At 38.7% G+C, this 23,020-nt stretch overlaps 1 protein-coding gene across 2 annotated transcripts in view; it reads left to right on the forward strand.

Annotated features, from left to right (window-relative positions):
- The window catches only part of LOC137654743 (uncharacterized), a 156,342-nt gene that overhangs the window by 93,533 nt on the left and 39,789 nt on the right, over positions 1-23,020 (forward strand). For both annotated transcript variants that reach the window (XM_068388660.1, XM_068388661.1), the window contains exons 45-57: positions 2,599-2,778; positions 10,865-11,010; positions 12,111-12,356; positions 13,658-13,847; positions 13,995-14,209; positions 14,710-14,851; positions 15,122-15,319; positions 15,615-15,818; positions 16,146-16,251; positions 16,466-16,602; positions 18,193-18,329; positions 19,355-19,460; positions 20,158-20,342. In XM_068388660.1, the coding sequence (XP_068244761.1) occupies positions 2,599-2,778; positions 10,865-11,010; positions 12,111-12,356; positions 13,658-13,847; positions 13,995-14,209; positions 14,710-14,851; positions 15,122-15,319; positions 15,615-15,818; positions 16,146-16,251; positions 16,466-16,602; positions 18,193-18,329; positions 19,355-19,460; positions 20,158-20,342 (2,192 nt within the window). The remainder of the gene's footprint in view (positions 1-2,598; positions 2,779-10,864; positions 11,011-12,110; positions 12,357-13,657; positions 13,848-13,994; positions 14,210-14,709; positions 14,852-15,121; positions 15,320-15,614; positions 15,819-16,145; positions 16,252-16,465; positions 16,603-18,192; positions 18,330-19,354; positions 19,461-20,157; positions 20,343-23,020) is intronic.

Genomic DNA, 23,020 nt, shown 5'->3' on the forward strand with positions numbered 1-23,020 from the left:
CTGACCTTCAGGCTTAAAGGAATAACTTTTTCCTGCCCGCTGGATCTTTCCTCGCTCATGCGAAGCTACGATCGTCCCTGCCCTAGTCGGAGGAGGACCTCCAACTTGGAGCATGGCTCGGACTTTTAGTCCTTTAAGAGATCTTCTCAAGACCCTTTACGACAGTCCTCGGATTGCATTCCGCCTTGGGTCTCCTGCTCACTCTGGCCACGGCCAGTGTGTAAGCAATCTTCTTGGTATCGTACGACTCCGCCCTTTCTAAGGAAGAGGGGAAGGCAACATTCAGGTTCGCTCCTGAGTTGTTGGCTAGACTCAGAATCTGGGGGTCCCGGCCCTTCGGTCCAATTCATTCAAGATTTCGAGTCTCCATTCTGTATCTGATGTCCCAAGACCTTCTCTTTCTTGCCAGTAAAGGAATCGAGAGGTTAGCGCTGGGAACAGGTGCAGTTTGTCCTCAGTTGCAGCCGATTTGGGAGCACAAGGAGGACACATGGGAGAGTCACCAGTATACCTCTTCAGCCCGGACTCAAGGACATTCATCTCGACCTGTCTCCAGACCCTCCCCCGTCACGTCGCCCTACAGCACGATGTTGGATATATCGCAACGTCCCTCGCCTTCGAGTAATACTACTCTGTGACGCAGGTGCTACAAGCTGGAGTCTGGAAGCGTCTAATGACCTTCGCAGCCCGCTTCCTGCAGGGCGTGACCCACAGGAGTCTCGATACGTTTTCTATCGCTCTGTGGTGGCTACACAACAGCTGGTCTAACCTCAGGCTCCTTTTGGACAGGTAGCAGAAGGTTGAGGGCATTGTTATCAGGTTTTAGTCTGCATGAACGAAAGAAGTATGTCTGGCCCTTATTTCTTTCTTCATCATCTCCTCTACGGGGAAGCAGCATCCTGGTCTCTGCATAGCTGACCTCGAACCTCTGCAGGTAAACCATGCTTCCTTGTGTTCCGAGTATTGAGTCAATACTGTCGCGTCCCCCATACCCTGACGAGGTGGTATTGGGAACGTCCTAACCCAGAGTTCCTTCTGGAACTCCAGGTCAACTGCCTAGGACGGGTCACACTTCTTCCTTCACACACAAGCTTACGTAGGCCACATGGTTCCTTGCGGAGTAAGGAACTTGTGAGGTGCAGGGACTCCTTTTCTTGAGTGCGACTCACTCGGATTCTGAGTCCCCGAGTAAAGGCAAAGCCAGTATGGCTGGGGACTTTCCACCTACCTAAGGGGTAAGTCACCCTCTGTAAATAGCGTGGTTTGTATTTCGGTTACGGAACAAATGACAAATTCGAAGATAATTTGTATTTTTCCTAACCATACAAACCTTAGCTATTTACACATATTTGCCCGCCAGCCCTGTCCCCCAAGACAAGTCCTACCTCTAAGTGAAAGTGAGCATTCATCTGTGTGTGAAGGGGGGGAGGGGTAGCTAGCTACCACTCCCCTACCCCCCCCCCCCCCCGCTAACCAGCGCGGGGGTAATACACCCTCGTTAAATTCTAATGGCTCGCCATTTCAGCTGCGCTAAAAGGTAAACCCTCTGTAAATAGCTAAGGTTTGTATGGTTAGGAAAAATACAAATTATCTTCGAATTTGTCATTTCAGAAGTTTTATGATTTCTTATGGTTAAAGATTAATTATTTTATATGGAATGTCATATCATTCCTCAAACAAATAGAAAAGCTAACCAATGTACAACAAAGGGTAGAAAGAGAAAGAACTGTAATGAAGATATTTTTAAGAATGGAATAGAAGCAGAAGGATCATAAATATCTGCAAATATTTAAATGTATAAGGAAAAAAAGCCAAATTCCAAGAAGATCACCCTACTGTATTATCATAGATTTGGCAAAGTATAGGAGCCTTTCTTGAGACCTGATCGTTCAGAAAAGATTGTATCTTCAACTCAAAGTAGTAATGCCGTTGGCAATTCTTGTAATATTAATTGAACTATTTTCTGGGATTTTCCTTTAGGTTCTGTAATAGTTTCTATGTTTATAATATATGAATCTTCACTCCTACATCTTTAACAAGTAACAAAGGACATAGGGGAGTCATTGTTGCTAAACACTGTGAAATAGAAAAAAATTTACCAAACCATATAAACTTGACAGTTTTCGTACCTTTTCAGAAGGTTTAGTAAGTTAGTTTACCTTAATGTAATTTGATTTACAGTATTATAACAATTCTTCAGTAAATAGAAAACAGAATTGTTTAACTCTCTTTAGAAATACATTGAGGCAAAAAGTTATTTAAAACTTTTTTATCAAATTTGAATATATATACAGTAATATCTTGCATTTAGGAACTTTTGATAAGTTACCCTTTTAATTCTAGCTTTATTTATAATCTCTTGTGTGTGTATAAGACACCTAACATTCATTCTCCAAATATAGTCCTTCATCTAACAGGTAGGGAGAATCTGCTTTTAAAGTGTAATTAGTTGTTACATCACTTGAAGTTACACCAAATTATAGTTTCTGAAAGAAAAAAAAAGGCAGTTCAGAGCAAGAAATCAAACAAATTACAGAAAGCAACAATATATGATAAAATTTTATAGATATGCTTTAATAACACATTATGCTGTTTCAGTTGGATGGCACTCTCGAGACACCCTGGGAAGACTTAGAAAAGTCCAGTTTACGTCTTGTTGGCAAACCGCAGGAAGGGGGTTACCGAAATAACCTGGTGCTCGAAGGTTCAGGACAAACTTACAACGGCAATCTCTTCTGGAAATATCGCAGTGAAAGTGACTGGGAAGTTGACATCGAGGTAAGGACTTGATCCATTTAGCTGTGGTGGGATTCCTTTCACATCTAATTTAGCGTATTGATCTTCTATATCAGAAGCTGTGAAGTACTGTATAATACACAGATCTTTTATATTTCTTTTGAAAAAGACACAATAACTCCATTTATTGTACAATGTGTTCATTAAAATACAAAATCTATGTTACGAAGCTTTTATTGTTGTCTATGCAGTGAGTAGGCTCTGCTCTGAATACCATAAGAAAGTAGATAAACTAGGTGTTGAATTATTCTATTATATAGATTAATTTTCTTTACCGGGTGTAGGATCTCACCAGTATTTAGCATAAGCAAATGTTATTTTGTCTGCTTTAATCATTTTTAAATATTTAACTTAGCCGGTGAATATATAATAGCTGAGCCTCCGGCGGCTCGACAGAAAAACACACAAAAACTCGCGAGCGATCGCTATGAAGGTTGCGGGTGTGCCCACTAGCGCCAACTATCGGCCAGATACCGCATATACATGTAAACAGACCCAATTTTTCTCTGTCGGTCTGATCGACAAGACGTACCATTACTCGCTGTTAACCTGGAGTTTTTTAACAGTCTTGGTGAAGTACTTCCTTTTGGTTTGAGCTTTCGTAGTGCAGGTGTTTTATCTTCAACTTAAATCTTGAACTCATTTTTGGATAGATTTAATTGCTGATGACTTTGGATTGTTTTTTGGACTTTCTTTGACTTTTAAATGGCCGACCTTTCCCTTAGTACGGAAGTGTGTTTTAGGCTTTTAGCAATTATCTTATCACGTTATAAATTGTTGTTGTTAATTATAAATTTTCCTCTATATATTTTATATCTCAACCGCCTTTATTAGGCCTCTTCGATTAGCTTTCCATTTATAATAAACATCAAGATAAATTTTAATGATTTGTTTATATGCGACCTTACCCATTCCTCCCCTAATCCGAGAGTAGGCAGTCCTAATTTGGAAACCGAAGTTAAACAACGTTGAGCCCTTGCAATCGTAAATAACTTTTATAGAGCAAATGATTTAAAACTTATTAAATGAATATTTTTTAGTAGATATTTTATGAAAGATTTTCTTTGAATAGTCTTCGTACTGTTTCAAAGATGAACTAACGTTTAGTTTATTTATGCTACGCAGTTTGCGCTCTATCGTTACGATAGAGAGAGAGAGAATCACGGTTTCACTTTGCAGAAAGAGTAAATCGATTCTGACGTTTTGTTCATTCTTCTTTCAAACTTAAATGTTTTAAATACTAATTTAAAGGAACTTGTTAATTTTCAATTTCTTAGTCCTTTCAGTTTTTTCCTTTGGTCAAATAACCTGTTTATTGACGAAAGGTAAGTGGGCTTTTCTCTTCGGTGCGAAATCAAGAGAGAGAGAGAGAGAGAGAGACGGAGAGAGAGAGAGGAAGAGAGAACGTTCCGATCTTCATTCTCGTCCCAAGCGAGTAACGTTGTTCTCGAGTCAGTTTTTTACTCTCGTCCCTAGTCTCTGTACGGGGAGAAAGGATAAAACGTTTTTAGTTTTTATTCTCGTCCCAAGGCACTGTACGGTGAGAGATTGAAAACGTAGTTTTGAATGAACTAGTGTTTAGTCTACTCCCCAGCCACTGATCTTTTTATCTTAATATATGTTTACTGTTTTTTGCTTGTATTAATGTGCTTACATTATACGACTTATTTCGCAATTATAACCTTTTGATGAGGGTAGAATTGCGTGCTTCAGGTAGAAATCAGTTTTATTCATGCCTAATGTGAATTGTTGAAAAATTCGATTTCAGTGAAGTAAGTGCAAAACAGAAAATCGTAGTGATAAAGTGATAATTGCGCAAAGTGTTATCAGTGTTGCGACCGAGGGTTCGTCTGTTCGTGCCTGTCGTTCGCCTAGTCCGAGACCTCTTGCAAGCTCCCAAGCCCAGGGGAGAAGTAATGTCGTACGACTTATGGGTTCAAGAGGCCTTGATCAGCGAACAGACGTTCCCTCTATGGTTTCAGGCGTGTCTCATCAAGACCGCCCCTACCATAAGACGAGCGAGACGATTTTCTCCTCGTCATCCGAAGGCTTTTCGCGTAAGAAACCGTGGAGCAAGGTTTCGAGGCCCTTAAAGCGAAAGTCAGTCCTTTCAGGACAGGTCCAGCGTCCTGGTTGTAGCCATTGGGACAGCTCTGACCCTATGCAGTCATCGGAAGACTGCTCGCCGCCTAAACAAAAGCGTAACACAGGCTCCGAGAGTCTTTTTGTAGGCAAGGTTTTGCAGTCACAGACGTTACCCTCGTCTCTTACCGCACCCATTCCCGTTGATCCTAAATGGGTTGTACGGCAAGACATGCAGAATAAGCTTGCCTCTCTTATGGAGGACTATTCTGCTGAAAAGGTTCACGATGATCCTCGCCGCTTAGTTGATCGAGATCCTGGCCGTCAGCCGCCCAAACGAGCCTTTGCTCGTCCTGTTGACAGTGACGTTACAAAGTCACGTCAATCGTGTTTTGTAGAGCCTCACTCGATGCAGTCCCGTGTTGACTCTCAGCCGCTGCCGCTTGCTCTTGTTGACGTTCAGGACGTTCGCCAACCAGCATAGTTGACTTGTTTTGACGTTGAGCGTCAAGCACCGCAGTCAAGAGTTGTTTTGACTGCTCAGTCTAGGCAGTCAAGGCAGTCTCGAGTTGACGTCGAGCGTCCTCCCGCACCTGTTGTTGTTGCTGGTCAGTCCTTTAAGCAGTTACATGACATAGCGTCCTTGACTGCTACTGTTGCCTTTGCGTGTGGACTCTGCTTGTCAAGCATTGCCACCACGGCAGGTCTCTCCCTTGCTTGAGACTCGGCAATTGTCGGACAAGGTTCCTTCAGATGAGGAAGTTGCTGATCCCCCTCCTACTGATATTCCCTTGAAGACTCTGTCAGACGGAGAGGAGCCTAAAGCTGCTCAGCCCTCTATGGACTTTAAATAAATCATGCTGATTTTTAAGGATCTTTGTCCGGATCTTTTTGTAACTGCTGCTCCTCGTTCGCCTAAACGTCAGAGTTTACACTAGGCCTAGCTACTTCAAAGCTGTTGTTTTCTAAGCTAGTGCTCTCTCGCTCTTCTAAGAGAGCTTTACGTTTGCTAGGCGACTGGTTAATCACCAGGAGGAGTTTGGGGGAGACAGCCTTTGCTTTCCCTACTTTTAAGCTGGCTTATAGAGCGAGAGTCTGATATGACACGGGAGAAGTTCTCGGCTTGGGAGTTCCTGCCTCTGCCCAGATAGACTTCTCAAACCTCATAGACTCTCCCTGGCGCCTGGCCATGAGACGCTCCAAGATTTTATGGTCGGCTTCAGAGCTAGACCATCTCCTGTTAGGAGTTTTTTTTTTTTTCTCGAGCGTTTGAAGTTTTGCTGTACAATTATGTCATGCATAAACAAGGCTTTCAGGGATGGTTCCAATAATCTGACAGCCATGTTCTCTGCAGGAACAAGTCTATCAGGGATGGCTCCAATGATCTGGCAGCCATGTTCACTGCAGGAGTACGTAAGAGGCAAGTGCGCTCAATGTGTTCATTGTCAAGACAAACTTCACGATGAAGTCTACCAGGCTGTCTTGACAGCATTAATGGAAGGCGACTGGATGGTCTCTCTCGACCTTCAGGAGGCATACTTCCACATTCCTATACACCCGGATTCCCAACCGTTTCTGAGGTTTGTTTACAGGAATGTGGGGTACCAGTTTCGAGCCCTGTGCTTTGGCCTCAGTCCTGCTCCTCTCGTGTTTACGAGGCTCATGAGGAATGTGGCAAAATCCCTCCATCTATCGGGATTCCGAGCCTCCCTGTACTTGGATGACTGGCTTCTCAGAGCATCGTCCAGTCTTCGCTGTCTGCAGGATCTACATTGGACGTTGAGTCTGGCCAGGGAGTTGGGACTTTTGGTCAACCTAGAAAAGTCCCAACTGATCCCATCCCAGATTATTCTATATTTGGGGATGGAGATTCGTAGTCCAGTTTTTTCGGGCTTTTCCGTCTGCCACCCGAATAGAACAAGCCCTGCTCGAAGTCCAACTAATGCTGAAAAGAGAACGTTTGTTCAGTCAGGAGTTGGAACAGTCTCGTAGGGACTCTCTCATCCCTGGAGCAGTTTGTCTCGCTAGGGAGACTACACCTTCGGCCTCTCCAGTTCCATCTAGCCTCTCACTGGAACAAGGACAAGACGTTAGAGACGGTATCATTCCCAGTCTCCGAACCAGTAAAGGCATGCCTGAAATGGTGGGACAGCAATATCAGTCTGAGAGAGGGACTATCCCTAGCAGTCAAGAACCCAAACCACGTGTTGTTCTCAGACGCGTCGGATTTGGGTTGGGGTGCGACCCTGGACGGTCGGGAATGCTCGGGTCTGTGGACCTCAAGTCAGAAGAGCATGCACATCAACGGCAAGGAGCTATTAGCAGTCTACTTGGCCTTGATGAAATTCGAAAGCTTTCTTCGAAACTAAGTGGTAGGGTTCAACTCAGACAACATCACAGCTTTGGCTTACATCTCCAAGCAAGGAGGCACACACTCCTTCACGCTGCTCGAGATCGCAAGGGACCTTCTCATATGGTCAAGAAATCGAGGCATCTCCCTGTTGACGAGATTCATCCAGGGGGACTTGAACGTCTTGGCAGACTGTCTCAGTCGGAGGGGTCAGGTGATACCCACGGAATGGACCCTCCACAAGGACGTGGGCAAGAGTCTTTGGGCTACTTGGGGTCAACCCACCATAGACCTCTTTGCCTCCTCGTTGACCAAAAGGTTACCAATCTATTGCTCTCCAGTCCTAGATACAGAAGCAATCCACATAGACGCGTTTCTACTGGATTGGTCTCATCTGGACTTATATGCATTCACACCATTCAAGATAGTCAACAAGGTACTGCAGAAGTTCGCCTCTCACGAAGGGACAGGGTTGACGTTGGTTGCTACCCTCTGGCCCGCGAGAGAGTGGTTCACCGAGGTACTTCAATGGCTGGTAGACATTCCAAGAAGTCTTCCTCTAAGGGTAGATCTGTTACGTCAGCCCCACGTAAAGAATGTTCATCAAAGCCTCCCCGCGCTTCGTCTGACTGCCTTCAGACTATCGAGAGACTCTCAAGAGCTCGAGGCTTTTCGAAGGAGGCAGCCAGTGCGATTGCGAGAGCTAGGAGAGCTTCTACCTTCAGAGTATACCAGTCGAAGTGGGAAGTCTTTCGAGATTGGTGCAAGCCAGCATCTATGTCCTCTTCCAGTACCTCTGTAGCCCAATCGGAGATTTTCTTTTACATCTGAGAAATGTTCGCTCCCTCTCAGCTCCCACGATTTAGGGCTACAGGAGCATGTTGGCTTCGGTCTTTCGTCATAGAGGCTTAGATCTTTCCAACAATTAAGATCTCCAAGATCTCCTTAAGTCTTTCGAGACCTCTAAGGAACGTCGTTTGGCAACTCCTGGATGGAACTTAGACGTGGTCCTAAGGTTCCTCATGTCAGACAGGTTTGAGCCATTACATTCAGCCTCCCTGAAGGATCTCACCCTCAAGACGCTTTTCCTAGTGTGCTTGGCTTCGGCTAAAAGGGTCAGTGAAATTCATGCCTTCAGTAAGAACATCGGCTTTTCTACAGAAAAAGCCACATGTTCACTTCAACTTGGTTTCCTGGCCAAAAATGAACTGCCTTCTCGTCCTTGGCCTAAGTCTTTTGATATACCTTGCCTGTCAGAGATCGTAGGCTACGAACTTGAAAGAGTGCTGTGTCCAGTTAGAGCTCTTAAGTTCTACTTAGCTCGTACTAAGTCCTTACGAGGTGGATCTGAGGCATTATGGTGCTCAGTTTAGAAACCATCATTGCCTATGTCAAAGAATGCTTTGTCATATTTTATCAGACTTTTAATACGAGAGGCTCATTCTCACTTGAATGAAAAAGACCGATGCTTACTTAAGGTTAAGACGCACGAAATAAGAGCTATAGCAACTTCCGTGGCCTTTAAGCAAAATAAATCTCTGCAAAGTATTACGGACGCGACCGTTTGGAGAAGCAAATCGGTATTCGCGTCATTTTACTTAAAAGATGTCCAGACTCTTTACGAGGACTGCTACACACTGGGTCCATTCGTTACAGCGAATGCAGTAGTGGGTAAGGGTTCTACCACTACATTCCCTTAATTCCAATATCCTTTTAATCTGCTCTTGAAATGTTTTTTTAATTGGGTTGTACGGAAGGCTAAGAAGCCTTTCGCAGCCTTTTTTGATTTGGCGGGTGGTCAAATGTCATTTCTTGAGAGCGCCCAGATTAGGGGTTTGATGAGGTCCTGTTGTATGGGTTGCAGCCCTTAATACTTCAGCTCCTGGGAGTCTTTCAGCATCCTAAGAGGATCGCTGGGCTTCGTGAGGAAGACAGACTAATAAGGCAGAGTAATCGGCTAAGTCAACTTCCTTACCAGGTACCTTTATATATTTGGGTTTTGTTATGATATAACTGTCAAAAACTCTAAGCATATACGCTGTAAACTTAATTAACTCTGGTCTCTACCCACCACCATGGGTGTGAATCAGCTATTATATATTCACCGGCTAAGTTAAATATTTAAAAATATTTTAATTATAAAATAAATTTTTGAATATACTTACCCGGTGAATATATAAATTAAAGGCCCCCCCTTCCTCCCCGATAGAGACCCAGCGGGATGAGAAAAATTGGGTCTGTTTACATGTATATGCGGTATCTGGCCGATAGTTGGTTCTAGTGGGCACACCCGCAACCTTCATAGCGATCGCTCGCGAGTTTTTGTGTGTTTTTCTGTCGAGCCGCCGGAGGCTCAGCTATTATATATTCACCGGGTAAGTATATTCAAAAATTTATTTTATAATTAAAATATCATATTTAACATATTCAAGTAATATATCATACTTATGCCTGTTTATGATTATGCATAACTATATCATTATAAAAGAAAGTCTTATAAAAGCTTTTAGGACTTTTTAATACTAAACTGTAGAAACGTTGTTTAGTATTTTTAAGACATTGATATTGTCTCTTTGATTTGCATTATCGTTCATAGTTATAAAGGTTTATGTTATTGCTCATGAGTGGCTCAAGCAATGGACAACAAGATGTCTTACAGTTCAAACTTACACACAAATGATCAGTGACCTAGTGTATCACCACCAATGGTAGGACCAGGAAGAGCCAGGCAATGGTTGTTGATGCCCAGTTGGTAGACCTATAAGCTCCCCAACCATCTAATTCTTAGCTAGGTTGCAGACATACTCCAGACACATGAGTTTCTGATCAGGGATACAGTATATCCAATCAGTTACCAAGTCCTTCACACACATTTTGAGTCATATGACATGTCAATGAAGAGCTGGGATAACATACTTCCTAACTGCAAGTCTATGTGCTAATATAGCATAATCTATCCACCCATTATACCATCCAAGATGTTGCAAAGCAAACAAATGATTGAGTACTGGCAGAGTCTGACCTACCTCCAAATGAATGACTATTTTACTTATTTCCGACAGGGTTTCAGATATCAAAGTCTTTCAGCTCGGAAGATAAGATATTTGTAAGTTAAGAGTTATTTGTCTAAAAAGCACAAATATAATTTTTTAAATTTATACTTACATCAACAGAATTGTGGTTTAATTATCATAGCCATGATAATATTAAATAATCAAAGAGATTAGAATAATTTTGTGTTATAAATAGTGAATAACGTAGAGCTGTTCATGACACAAGAATAAATAATGAATTCTATGCAATGTAGAAATCAGATTTATGATTTATCAAGGAAGATGGCTTCAACATTTAGTTATGAGAATATGGAATTAATAAAAACCTCTGCAGTGATCATATGATAAAAAACTAATTTCTTGAAGACATAAATGTCTCAGATTTATGTTTATCTGCAACATCAAATCTCGGGTAATAGTTTGTGCATGACTAAAGGTGTAACTACTTTTTAAAAGATATGGGACCATTTACCATTATTTGCCCAAAAAAAAAAAAAATACAGTTTTATATATTTTTTGCAAGCATTGGCTATGCAACAGTTTTCTAAATGATTGAAAAGGCTAAAATAAAAGTTTTTTTTAGGTAGAGCGAGAGCGAGGCAGTGGCGAAGGGCGTTACACTGTCAACTTAGCCTTGACTAACACCCTCAACAAGCCATTTAAGCTGGCTGCCCATCTTACCACGCCCCACGAAGGATTCAGAGAAGTTAACTTTGATATGGATATGAGGTAAGTATTATAATTTCATATGAAGTCATTTACTTTTTCTTAGTGTGACTTTATTATTATTATTATTATTATTTTTATTATTATTATTATTATTATTATTATTATTATTATTATTATTATTATTATTACTTAGCAGCCAAGCTACAGCTCTAGTTGGAAAGGCAGGATGCTACAAACAGTAGGGTTCTAACAGGAAAAGAGGGCCTGTGTGGAGAGAAAGCAGAGAAATAACAAATAAACTATATATGAGAAATAAGTAAAAGTACAAGAGATATTAAAATCAATAACAATTTTAATATAAATCAGTCAAATTTAAACTATGAGTCTTTGGTCAACCTATTCAACTGAAAAGTATTTGCATCAAGTGTGAACCTATGAAGTTCCAGAAATTTAGTAGTAATCACCAAAGTAACATACATTAGCAGAATTTTGAAAGTGGGAAAGTACATAGAATAAAATCAAGAGACCAAAGGGAAATAATTGAAATGGAATGTTTCATAAGATTTTATTTGAATATCTAAGTCATTCTTTAAATTTGCTAGATCATTCAGAATCAGAATTTTAATTGCTCGAGCTAATACCGCTAGTTCATGATTATTTCTTAACTATATGCTCCCGAAACACATACACACACGCATGCACGCACATACACATACACACACACACTTACATATTTATGAGAGCTCATGGGATATGGGAAATAAATATATTTGTAAATTATGAAAAATTAATATGCCACCTATTAGGTAGCCTGATAGTAATTTGGATCTATTTGAAATTGCCTGTAAATACATTTGATCGGTTTTCCAAGAAGGCATACTAATCATTGGTTGTCTGATATTAAGCTTGATATTTCTAATTAGTCCAGTCCATTTCATAAATAGACTAGTCTAGCCAAAGAGAAATGAAAGGCTTAGAAAGTATAGAATTAGATTTTAATTTATTGCATTATGAATTTGCATTAGAAAAATTGCCAGTTAGAAATATCAACTTTCCATGTACTGTATTGATATTAGTCTTACCATAAAAGTTAATCTTTTTTATCAATTAACATGTAACCAAGTGGACCTCCTGATAATAATGATAAAACAACTTTTCAGACGTTTCCGAGCTCCATATTACTTAAAAATTGGATGGGGGAACTCTGAAGAATCACGTAGTATAGACATCGAGTTCAGGAAGCTGTCAATCAGTGAAGTGCAGGGTGTGATGCTGTTCAACTTCCAGAATAAACTAGGAACTAAGAAATACTTTACTCTTGACCTTGATGTGATCAACCATTCCACGGATGATACAATTGATGTTTCATTGACTGCGGATGTCAAGAGCAATAACGATTACCTTGAGTAAGTATTGATTATCTCTGTGGTATGAGAATAATGGCGAGGCAGATCCAAGCTCCAGTATGTATCTGTAAGGCTACCAAGAAGCCACTCGCCTTACACTACTGAAATTCAGTTTACATTACAAGCTTAAAATGATTCAGAGCCAGAGACCATTCATCCTGTTTGGACTGGTTGAGAATTCATTGCAAAGGTATGATTAAGTGAAGCCTGATGTGGGAACCTATCACGATTGAATTGCTGTGGGTGCATTCATTATAGCCAAGAGTTTCTGGAAGTTCTTGAGGCTCCTTTGCTAAGCCAGAATCCCCTTTTCCCTTTCTCTGCAGGAAGTGAAGAATCAACCTTTTCCTACCTTTTCTACAATAGTTCACTTGGCATTCAGAAGAAACAAGAAAGGGGTATTTTTGTAGTGATTATCAAATTGCACTAAAACTTGTTCACTGCTTAACCCTTTTACCCCCAAAGGACGTACTGGTAAGTTTCACAAAACTCATCCCTTTACCCCCATGGACATATCGGTACGTCTTTGCAAAAAACTGCTATTTATATTTTTTTTTTGCATATTTTTGATAATTTTTGAGAAACTTCAGGCATTTTCCAAGAGAATGAGACCAATCTAACCTCTCTATGACAAAAATTAAGGCTGTTAGAGCAATTTAAAAAAAAAAATACTGCAAAATGTGCTTGAAAAAAAAAAAATAACCCCTCGGGGTTAAGGGTTGAAAAGTTCCAAATAGCCTGGGGGTAAAAGGGTTAATAAAGAGCTTTCCTGGGTTATAACATTGGGAATAAAGGAAAACTGTAGTTTACTTGATAGTTGTTTTCATTGTCATATGTGAATGGTATTCTTAAATAGGGGGAATCTTAACGTTTATTTTTGAAAAACACCTTTTACCTCTATAGAAACAAAAATGCTCCTTGTGTTCCAAGCTATGATTACAAAGGTAGACCTAAATTGGGAAACTGGAGTCATTCTTGATGTCCCGTACTAAGTATGATGTTTAGACTCCTCAAATGGGTCCTTTTCTTTATGCCCTTATATTGCTGTTTGGTCAAATGAGAAATTTGTCCAAACATGCAAAATTCTTTGTGTCCATCTACAGCTTGGCTATAAAACCTTGAGATTATCTAACTGAAAAATTAATTTCAGCTTAACTTATCTTTATTGAAATAGCAATATTAATGTTAACTATTTACTCTACAAACTTTATGATATGATCAAAATATGACTAAAACTTTGTATTGAAAATTGTATAGTAAATTTAAAAACTAGTTAACTTAGGTTTTTGTTGATCTTTCAGCCATATTGTTATGAAAGCAACAGTTCGGCAAGTAACAGTAGACCCAGGAGAGCTTAGTTTGTATCTGCTTTGGCCTGGTGCTGATCCTATCTCCTTCAAGGCGATTGCTGAACACTATGATGACTTCCAAATCATTAAACCAACTGTCATACTAGATTTGACTAGGTCTAATTATAGTTTTTCTGGTGAGGTATGTATACTATTTGTAAGATTTTGAAATCTTGGATTAATATATGTAGAATAAACTTCAATGTATTGGTTCAAATACTTTTAACTGCCAATGAATGGATGAAAAAGACTTATTCTTAATTCAGGAATGGGTCACCATTTATTTCAGATGAGGAAGAAGGGCAATCAGCTGAACATGACTGGTGTGTTGGAATGGAAACGAGCAGATTCAGAACCCCAGAAAGTGGTGCTCCACACACTTTTCACATTTGCTGGAAATATCGTTGATGGAGAACTCACCTTAGATCTACCAATGGTACCCAGTTGGAAGGAAAACAATGCTGTTATTCACTATGAGACTCTTGAAAATAAAAGTTTGTTCAGGTGAATTTATATTATTGTATCTTGCATATGGGAGATAATTTCCAGAATTCGGCTGTTCCAAAGAAGCTTAAACTATTTACATTTAAAGACTTCTTGCAGTATCTGATATTCAGGGAGTCTATAAACCTCGTATCTAGAAATATGAATAAATAGTAAACTAAATATTTGTTGAATATATGGCCATATTACTTTTAGGACTATTCTTCAAGATTTTTTTACAACCACATGCTATTTGTGGTTTTAAAGAAACTTGATTAGTCTTTATAATATGGTGTAGTGATGGTGCTATCACTACAGCGGCATCTGCAATTAATTACCTGGGAAGTGAGGAAATAACAAAGGGATATATTTTGTGATAATTTCAAAATTAAAGAAAGATTTGGTAATTTTTCACAAATTTTCATAAGGGCTTTTAGCTTTGAAACTAGTGTGATTAATTGAAATTCCCTTTCAATAATGTGGTTATTTACGCAAGTTTAATATGAGTATTTTTGTTGCAGGATAAATCTAGAAACGGGCAAGGAAGTAACAACGATTACGGGTAGTATGTTAGGTGGTCGTTTTCCCGGAGGCGACGGGGAAATTACCGTATCTTCAACAGCAATGTGGGAAAAGCAACCTCTCACATTGAATTTCAAACAAGTATGTAAAAATAGTGCTTAAGACATTGTTTTAAGGTTACCTCATTATTTATCATTAATCATAAAGAACATTTTACATTATACCTCTACCAGTACATTGTAGCTCATCTAAAACTAGTTTTCTAAGCAAAGAATTTTCTAGCTTGTGTGATAGGTAAATGTTCTGCTCACACAGGCAGGTGTAGCTGAAACTTCGGTACCAAAGAGGGTCTTAGATTAATAAAGAATTATTTCTAAAGCCATTATTCCCTGTTTTTGTAATTGTCCACAGGAGCTAACAGAGCATGGATATGAAGGTGATTACCACTTAGAGTGGCCGCACCGTGATAGCATATCTGAGCCTTGGGGTAGAAGTCCAGTTGTAGCCTCCCTCAAACACACATTCCTACAAGCTGGTCATCGTGGAATATTAAAGATAACTGCCGCTTTCACCAATAATGAAACTGTTCAGATTGATTATGGCTTTAAGGTAAGCTAATTAGCTCGATGGATATATCTGGAGAAATACTCACGTTTGGGTCAAAATAAAATTTATTCCTTTCATACTAGTCATACTGTAGCAAAACTGATGAAATCAATAATACGAAATACTTCTGCTCTTTGAAGATTTGGATATTAGCTACTGTATATTTTGGAAATGATTTACTTAGAAAATTATACATCAGAGGTAAGTAAACCCAGATAATATTTCATCTAAACTAAGATTAATGTAGCTTTAAAATCTTATACCTTGCATATGATTGACAGCTTTATTTCATTCTCAGTTCCCTGCAAGTGGTGACGTCACAATTGAGCTGGGATGCGCTTATAATGTGGTGAATGTCAAGGTGAAAGTAGACCGAATAACTGTGATCTTAGCCGAGGGAGTTTACAGGCAGAGGACGTCCTTTGAGTTAGACAATCTCCTGTGGCCGTTTGGATTTTCTTCCACAAAAGAATCTAAAAGAAAATCAAGCACAGAGCTGGAGGTAAGTTACCTGATATTCATTAAGGCTCCTTATTTCCCTTATATAACAAAGAGCTAGTGCCTGACTATATATATAGATATATTTCTTTCTGGTGGTTACACTCAGCTCTCCCCGTCTGGTTGGAGGGAAGGAGAGGGAGTAGTCATATCTCTAGTGAGAAAGGCGTGTGTGTGTGTGTGCATATCTATATAAATATTTAATAGGCATTTATGACAGGTTGCATATACTAGTTCTTTTATGTTTTGTCAGATTTCTTTTAATTCGTGGTCAAGATATTTACAGACTATATAAATACAGTATCTAATTCCGTTTATTTTTTCCTACCAGAAAATGACGACATTGGAGCTGTATGACCTTTCTTATCCCGAAAGGAAAGTTACTCTCGCCTTCAAGCACAACTCTGCCATATCTGGAAGGCAATTCATAATCAGAGGTTTTACTATATTATCATTTTGTTGTAGATATTAGTTGGTTTGCCATGGATTGGTACAGTTCAGAAAAGTTATCAAAAACAAATTATAGAGATTATCCTTGGTTCTCAGTGTCTGACACATTGATAAACACAATGTGATTTGTAGCCCCATTGTTTACTATATAATTTCATGATATGAACAAATGTGCTAAATGGATTTCACTCTGTTCTTCAGGTAATGCTCTGGGCCGTGAAATAGTGTTGGTCATGGGGTACGACTTGACTCCCGATCATTTCCGTACCAATTTCTTACTTTCTTGGTCTAAAGATGAAAGAATAGCTTTTGATATTGATTGGAAAGATATATCAAAGGTAAGGACTTCTAAAAAATGTATCATTTAGCCCTTTTAGACTTCAGTTGAAAATTATATATTGCAAAAAGTTTAATCTTGATTATTAGTGTACTTGAAGTACTTAACAGGGCTAATTCCCATAACAGTTTTTGAAAATATAATTTTTAGTGTTCAGTCTTCATTAATGTAGCCTGCTCATTCCTATTATCATAATATAATAGCCCAGGGGAAAAAGATAACTTTAATGTATTGTGTGAACAGCATCAAAATATATTGTTTTCCTGCTTGATAAGATACCTCAGCTCGGAAGTCTTCATAAAAAGCTATTTTACTTTTTATATATTGCATGACTTTATTATGTTGGGTTAGTTTCAACATATGTTACACATTAATATTAAATCAGTAATGACGGAATTCATCATACTTTATTTATCTAGTTATGAAGTTTCCATTATAGTAGGTTCATTTCCCATGCCGTTAATATCACTAGCAGGTTTATATAAGGATACATCATAGTTATATAGATCTTAAACCTTTATTTATTTTCATATTAGTATTTTTGTGGGGGTGAACTGAAATAAGATGTAAAGCATTTTCGAAGAAAGTAAATCCATTAACCCATTTACCCCCAGGCTATTTTGAAATTTCCAACCCTTAACCCCCAGTGGTTATTTTTTTCCAAGCACATTTTGCAGTATATTTTTTTTTTAATTGCTCTAACAGCCTTAATTTTCGTCATAGAGAGGTCAGGTTGGTCTCATTCTCTTGGAAAATGCCTGAAGTTTCTAAAATAAATTATCAAAAATATGCAAAAAAAATTTAAATAGCAGTTTTTTACAAGGACGTACCGGTACGTCCATGGGGGTAAAGGGATGAGTTTTGTGAAACGTACCAGTACGTTCTTTGGGGGTAAAAGGGTTATTTTAGCTTCCTTTGAAATTCTATCACAATTTATTAGGATAATAAATTCTGCTTGAAGATAATATTTGAATCTTTGAAAATTCATTGTTTAATTTCCAAGAATATTATAATTCCAACTTGAATAGCATTCCTAGGTTAAGTAGTAGGTAACTAAGGGTGTGAGTTTCAGGTTACTTTATACTTTGGACACTTATTTTAATATAAAAATCAAAATTATGAAAATTGAGTAATTGCTCAGACTTGAAGACATTATTTTGTGGATTTTCCGAGTTTCATTGACTTAATCTTAATTTGGGATTTTATGTAAGATGATTTATTCTTCATGGTAAAGGGATTTATTTCTACTAGCCCAGCTTTTATTGTATTGCTTGATCAAAAAAGTCCATAGATCTACACTAGGCCTTTTATTCTCTTGCTTGAGGGTACACTCAGGCACACTATACTGCCTTTCGTTTCCTTATTGACATTCTCCCTGTTGGAGCCCTTGGTTTTATAGCATCCTGTTTTACCAACTGGTTGTAGCTTAGTTAATAATAATGATAATAATATTAATACTAATAACAACAACAACAACAACAACAGGAATCCATATTGGTGTAAGTTCTACTTCACCTAAATCAAACCATCAACCAGGCTGTGACTTATCTTCTCTGCTGCTGTAGGATATTATAAATCTGTTTACTTGCAGGGTTTCACCAAAGAACACATACTGACAGGAAAGTTTTCTCAGCCATATCGCACAGTATTACTCGATGGCTACTACAGGAGGTCGCCTTATGGCTTAGATGCTTTCATCAAATATAACTGGGACTATGAAAATACAAGGTATGATAAGGTAGCGATATTCATTGTTAATAATATTTACATTATCACCTTTGATTTGTTCTGCAGTAGATAGAAATATGAAGACAGACAAATAAATGAGATTTGATAGAATTAAGGGTTCAACAAAGTCCTATATTGAACGTTTTTCAGAAAGAGAGAGGACTTTACCTTCATAGATTATTGATACATGTGTAGATATGTGCTAAGATAGCACAGTAGATGGTCGTTGCAGTGTCTTTATTCAATTGTTCTCCCCAAAAGCAAATTGAAATGGCTATGATTTAAAAACAAATTTTTAAGCTGTAAAGTATGTTGTAGATGGAGTTGAACTGCAGTAATACTAAAATGTTATACTATACTCCCATTCCATATTTTGTCTCTCTAACACCAAACTTAATCATTAAGAGTATTATCTATGATATCTGAGTTTTCTTCATCTTCAAGATTTCTTTTTACAGCATTTGGAAACATCTTTTAATGATGCCAGAAACTTTGGTTTTGTTGGGAGATCTCATTCTTTCTTTGGGGATTCTACCATTTGTGACATGTCATAGTTTTTTTGTTCTTCTTTTATTGGAATATTGTTCTCCTGTATATAAGAATAGATACTTCAAATTTCTATTATAGAACAGTAATGGTTACTATGACTTAGGGTATAGTTAGGAGTTATCATGTGTGACCATCCTTTGCAAACTTTTTTTTGTTAGTACTGTATTTACAAATCCGATGATGTTTAGTGCAACACAACACCATATCCAATAAGTTGCACAGGATATGGTACTGTAATATATAAGGTATTTAAGATGTATGGTACATAACATTACTAAAAGGTTCTTCAAGAAGCTGATGGTAGTTTTGCTGATATCAGGTGTATTTGCCAAATAATATTAGAATATTATTTCATAATGCATGTATTTATTTGTGTCACTTTTTTATTGTTTATCAAAGCCTTTATGCTGTGTTTATTTCACTACAACAAGTACTAGAATCAGATAAACCAACATCTTGTTTTTTCGACTTTCCAGCAAACCGGAGGAAATCATTGGTAAAGTAGGATATGTAGATGAAAGTGGGGCTCAGCAAGTACTTCACAAGGCATTTGTCAGTCTTCAGCATCCTTTGCTGGAAGAGGTAAGAAGTACTTGATTCTCATATTGGAGGGAATAAAAGCAACAAGTGCTTATCTAGCACTTTCTTCAATTATTCTTCTATTTCAAATGTAAAACTAAGTGGAGGTTTAGCATGCAGTTAAGATAGACATTGATAACAAGGGGGATTAGAGCCTTATTTCATTCGTAACCAAAAAGATACCACAGGATAAACAGTGGGAAACAAAAACAAACTTCATATAAATGATACGCAATCAATTTTTTGAGGATTTGATTATTTCATTTTAGCTTGTAGTGCCATAGGCGATAAGGAAGGTAACTTCTAGTTAGGAAGGTTTCATGTGCTAGTTTTATTCCTCCTTTTTTCATTTTCAAATTGTAATTCAGAGGTTGATTTTACTGCCACAAACTAAAATGCTGACACTTTTGAAGAGAGGTTTTTTCTGTGATCATAAAATGGTCAAGATATTTTTTAATCTTTAAATTTCTTATGTTGCTTAATTTTTGTATTTTAATGTTTATGATAGAAAGAACTGGCTATTTATCTCGAATGTAAACAATCGTCTCACAGGCAGCTTGGACTGACCTAATAGAATAGTGCTTGTTAGATTTAAATCTGCCTTAAGATTCTGATTAATCAAGTTTAATTTGTATTTGTTAAATCATAATATTAAATTCTTCAAATTCTCTCAACCTTCATATTTGCCTTTTGTTAACAGGATGTAACACTAGCTGGTGAGCTTCGACAAAACGCTGAAGAGTTATTAGCTCTGCAAGTGAAGCTCGAGTATTCTCCAGAGGAAAGCAAAGATGTCGCATTTGACCTTATCGTCTCTGATGATGCAAGCAATCCCACTTCCAGGATATTCAACACCAAAATTCTTGCACAACACGTCGACTCAAAGTAAGTGTCATTTCATGCCGTAAATATCTATGTAAATAGTAGATTGTAAGTTATTGTTGAATATGAAATAAAGAGAAATTTTCTTTTTAAATTCAGATAGAGGGTTTAAGAAATCATACTTTTATGCCCTTTTACCCCCAAAGCTATTTGGAACTTTACATCTCTTAACCCTCAGGGGTTTTCTTTTTCAAGCACATTTTGCAATATATTTTTTTTAAATTGCGCTAACAGCCTTAATTTTCGTCATAGAGAGGTCAGGTTGGTCTCATTATTTTGGAAAAGTTATCAAAAATATGCAAAAAAATGTAAATAGCAGTTTTTTGCAAGGACGTACCGGTACGTCCATGGGGGTAAAGGGATGAGTTTTGTGAAACCTACCATTACTGTCTGCCAAAGATAAATAAGGAACAAAAGGAAAACCCACTTACATCATCGTTCAGTAGTACAGTATTGAGGACAACTCGTAACAGAGCGAGTACAAATCCGGGAACCAAACCATATAAGGGGCTTGTCCCGGTTCCCGGATAAAGGAGATGGCGCAGTGTGCGTGAGACCGACAGAGGTCATGCCCAACGGGGTCGTTGAACGAGGCAGGGCATCCTTGGTCAGTACAACGGACCTTCTGTAAAAGAAAGGAGACATAAGTCTGGATGTTCCTTGAAACTCTGGTGAGGGATTAAAAATCTACTAACAGAGCTTAGTTTATTGCAATATTGGTGCTTAAGGGAATTCAGTGAGTGAGAGCCGGAGCTCCCTATTAAAATATATTAGATATGAAAGTTCCAGCAATGGCAATGGGGCTGTATCATTCTAAAAGTGATAATAATGAAATAAGAATAAATAATCTAAAGCAATCTGCCGACCTCTGAGGGTCGGGGAAGCAGTGACAGGCCCGTAAAATAAATATAAAACACAAGCCGTAGCTAAAGGCAAGGCTAATATAAGTGTGAAGTGTATTGGCGATCTCCGGTGAAGCCGGAGGTCGATGATAGGTCCTGAATAATTCAATTGTGAATAATAATTCAATTGTGAAATTTATAAAACACAGGCCTTAGCTAAAGGCTAAGGCTAATAATAGTAAAGCGTCTTGACGATCTCCGGTGAAGCCGGAGGTCGATGAAAGGTCCTGAATAATTCTATTGTGAATAATAACTCAATTGTAGTAACAATGGATATTTGTGTGGATATGGCCGTGGCCTGAGACCGGAGTAGGGGCCACCGGAGGGTCGTATCTAAACAATATGAAGGCCGTCCCAGAGGGTTGTATTTAAACAATATAAATATACAGTATAACAAAAGTTCCAAAGTCATTGAGAATCCCTCATGGCGGAGTAGAACTCAAGGCGGAGTGGAAAAATGTTCAGAACTACTCCCAAGCCGTAACAGGGAGAGGACGGAACTCGGGACCTAATAAATAACGCTAACAATTGAAAAGTAACCAAAACTAAATAACTCGTAAGCTATCATACACCCGTAGAGGGAGGGGTGAGGAAGGGAGAATTCGTTGAACGCACAAAACGGAAAACGGGAAATCCACTCACCCACCTGAGTTAAGAAAGAAAACGAGAGAAAGGGGTAACTCGTGACTGAGAACAGAAAACGGGAACCCCAATCTCTCGCTCCCGTGGTTACAAATCAGGACTTAATAAGCACACAACACTATTATAAGCGTATAATGATAAAATTGTAACATCAAAATAAGACTACGAACGAAGAATAACGTCTGCTAAAACCTGAATTAAAGGGAAATAGTCGACTGACAAACGCCTCGGGGGGGGTGGGTACTAAACTATAATAAAGCTAGAATGCTATTCTTGTTCGCAGACTGGACTTGCTAGCAAAAAGTACCATGGGAATAATAACGATAATAATAATGATGGTTCATAAAGGCATAAGGCCAGAGACTCGCTAGCAAAAAGTACCATGGGAATAATAACGATAATAATAATGATGGTTCATAAAGGCATAAGGCCAGTGACTTAACCAAGAACCTAAGTGACAGAGTACCAAACGGGCAAGACTAAGATGAACTCCCAACAAGACAAGGGAACAAACAATGGCTGCCGACGGACGGGCCCAGACGGTAAAGATAAAACAGAATATACTGGTTAGATGACAAAAGCCCGGTACTACAAAAAGCTGTCAAAACAAACTATGGTACTTAACATGGGAATGGGTGAAGATGGAGCTTCGGTCATGACGAAATAAATCCACAAGTGTGAAAAAACGCCGAGAGCACGACAAATTACACACACTCGAGCAAGTCCAAATAGAAGGATGATGTTCAGATGGCGCTCGCGTCGGGACGTGGGTGGCGTGGCTCTGGTAGATTGGCTGGTGCCTCTGTATCGGCCCATCCCTTTGACGAAGGAATTACAGTAACTAAATGGAAGACAGCCTATGAATAGTGGCTTTCACGTGCCTTTGCTTTATACACGACACCCACAAGGTGCTCGCGCGAGGGTAGTAACCTCTGCATTCCATGCTTTTATCTTTCTCTGGTATAATTGGAAGATTTTATCAGAAAAGTGTATTAGAAGGACCCCTTTTCACCGGCCGCCACAGGTCGACCCAGAAATATGCAAAAAAATGTAAATAGCAGTTTTTTGCAAGGACGTACCGGTACGTCCATGGGGGTAAAGGGATGAGTTTCGTGAAACCTACCAGTACGTCCATTG

This window comes from Palaemon carinicauda, chromosome 15 (genome assembly GCF_036898095.1).
Source record: "Palaemon carinicauda isolate YSFRI2023 chromosome 15, ASM3689809v2, whole genome shotgun sequence".
In the NCBI taxonomy this organism is placed as follows: domain Eukaryota; kingdom Metazoa; phylum Arthropoda; class Malacostraca; order Decapoda; family Palaemonidae; genus Palaemon; species Palaemon carinicauda.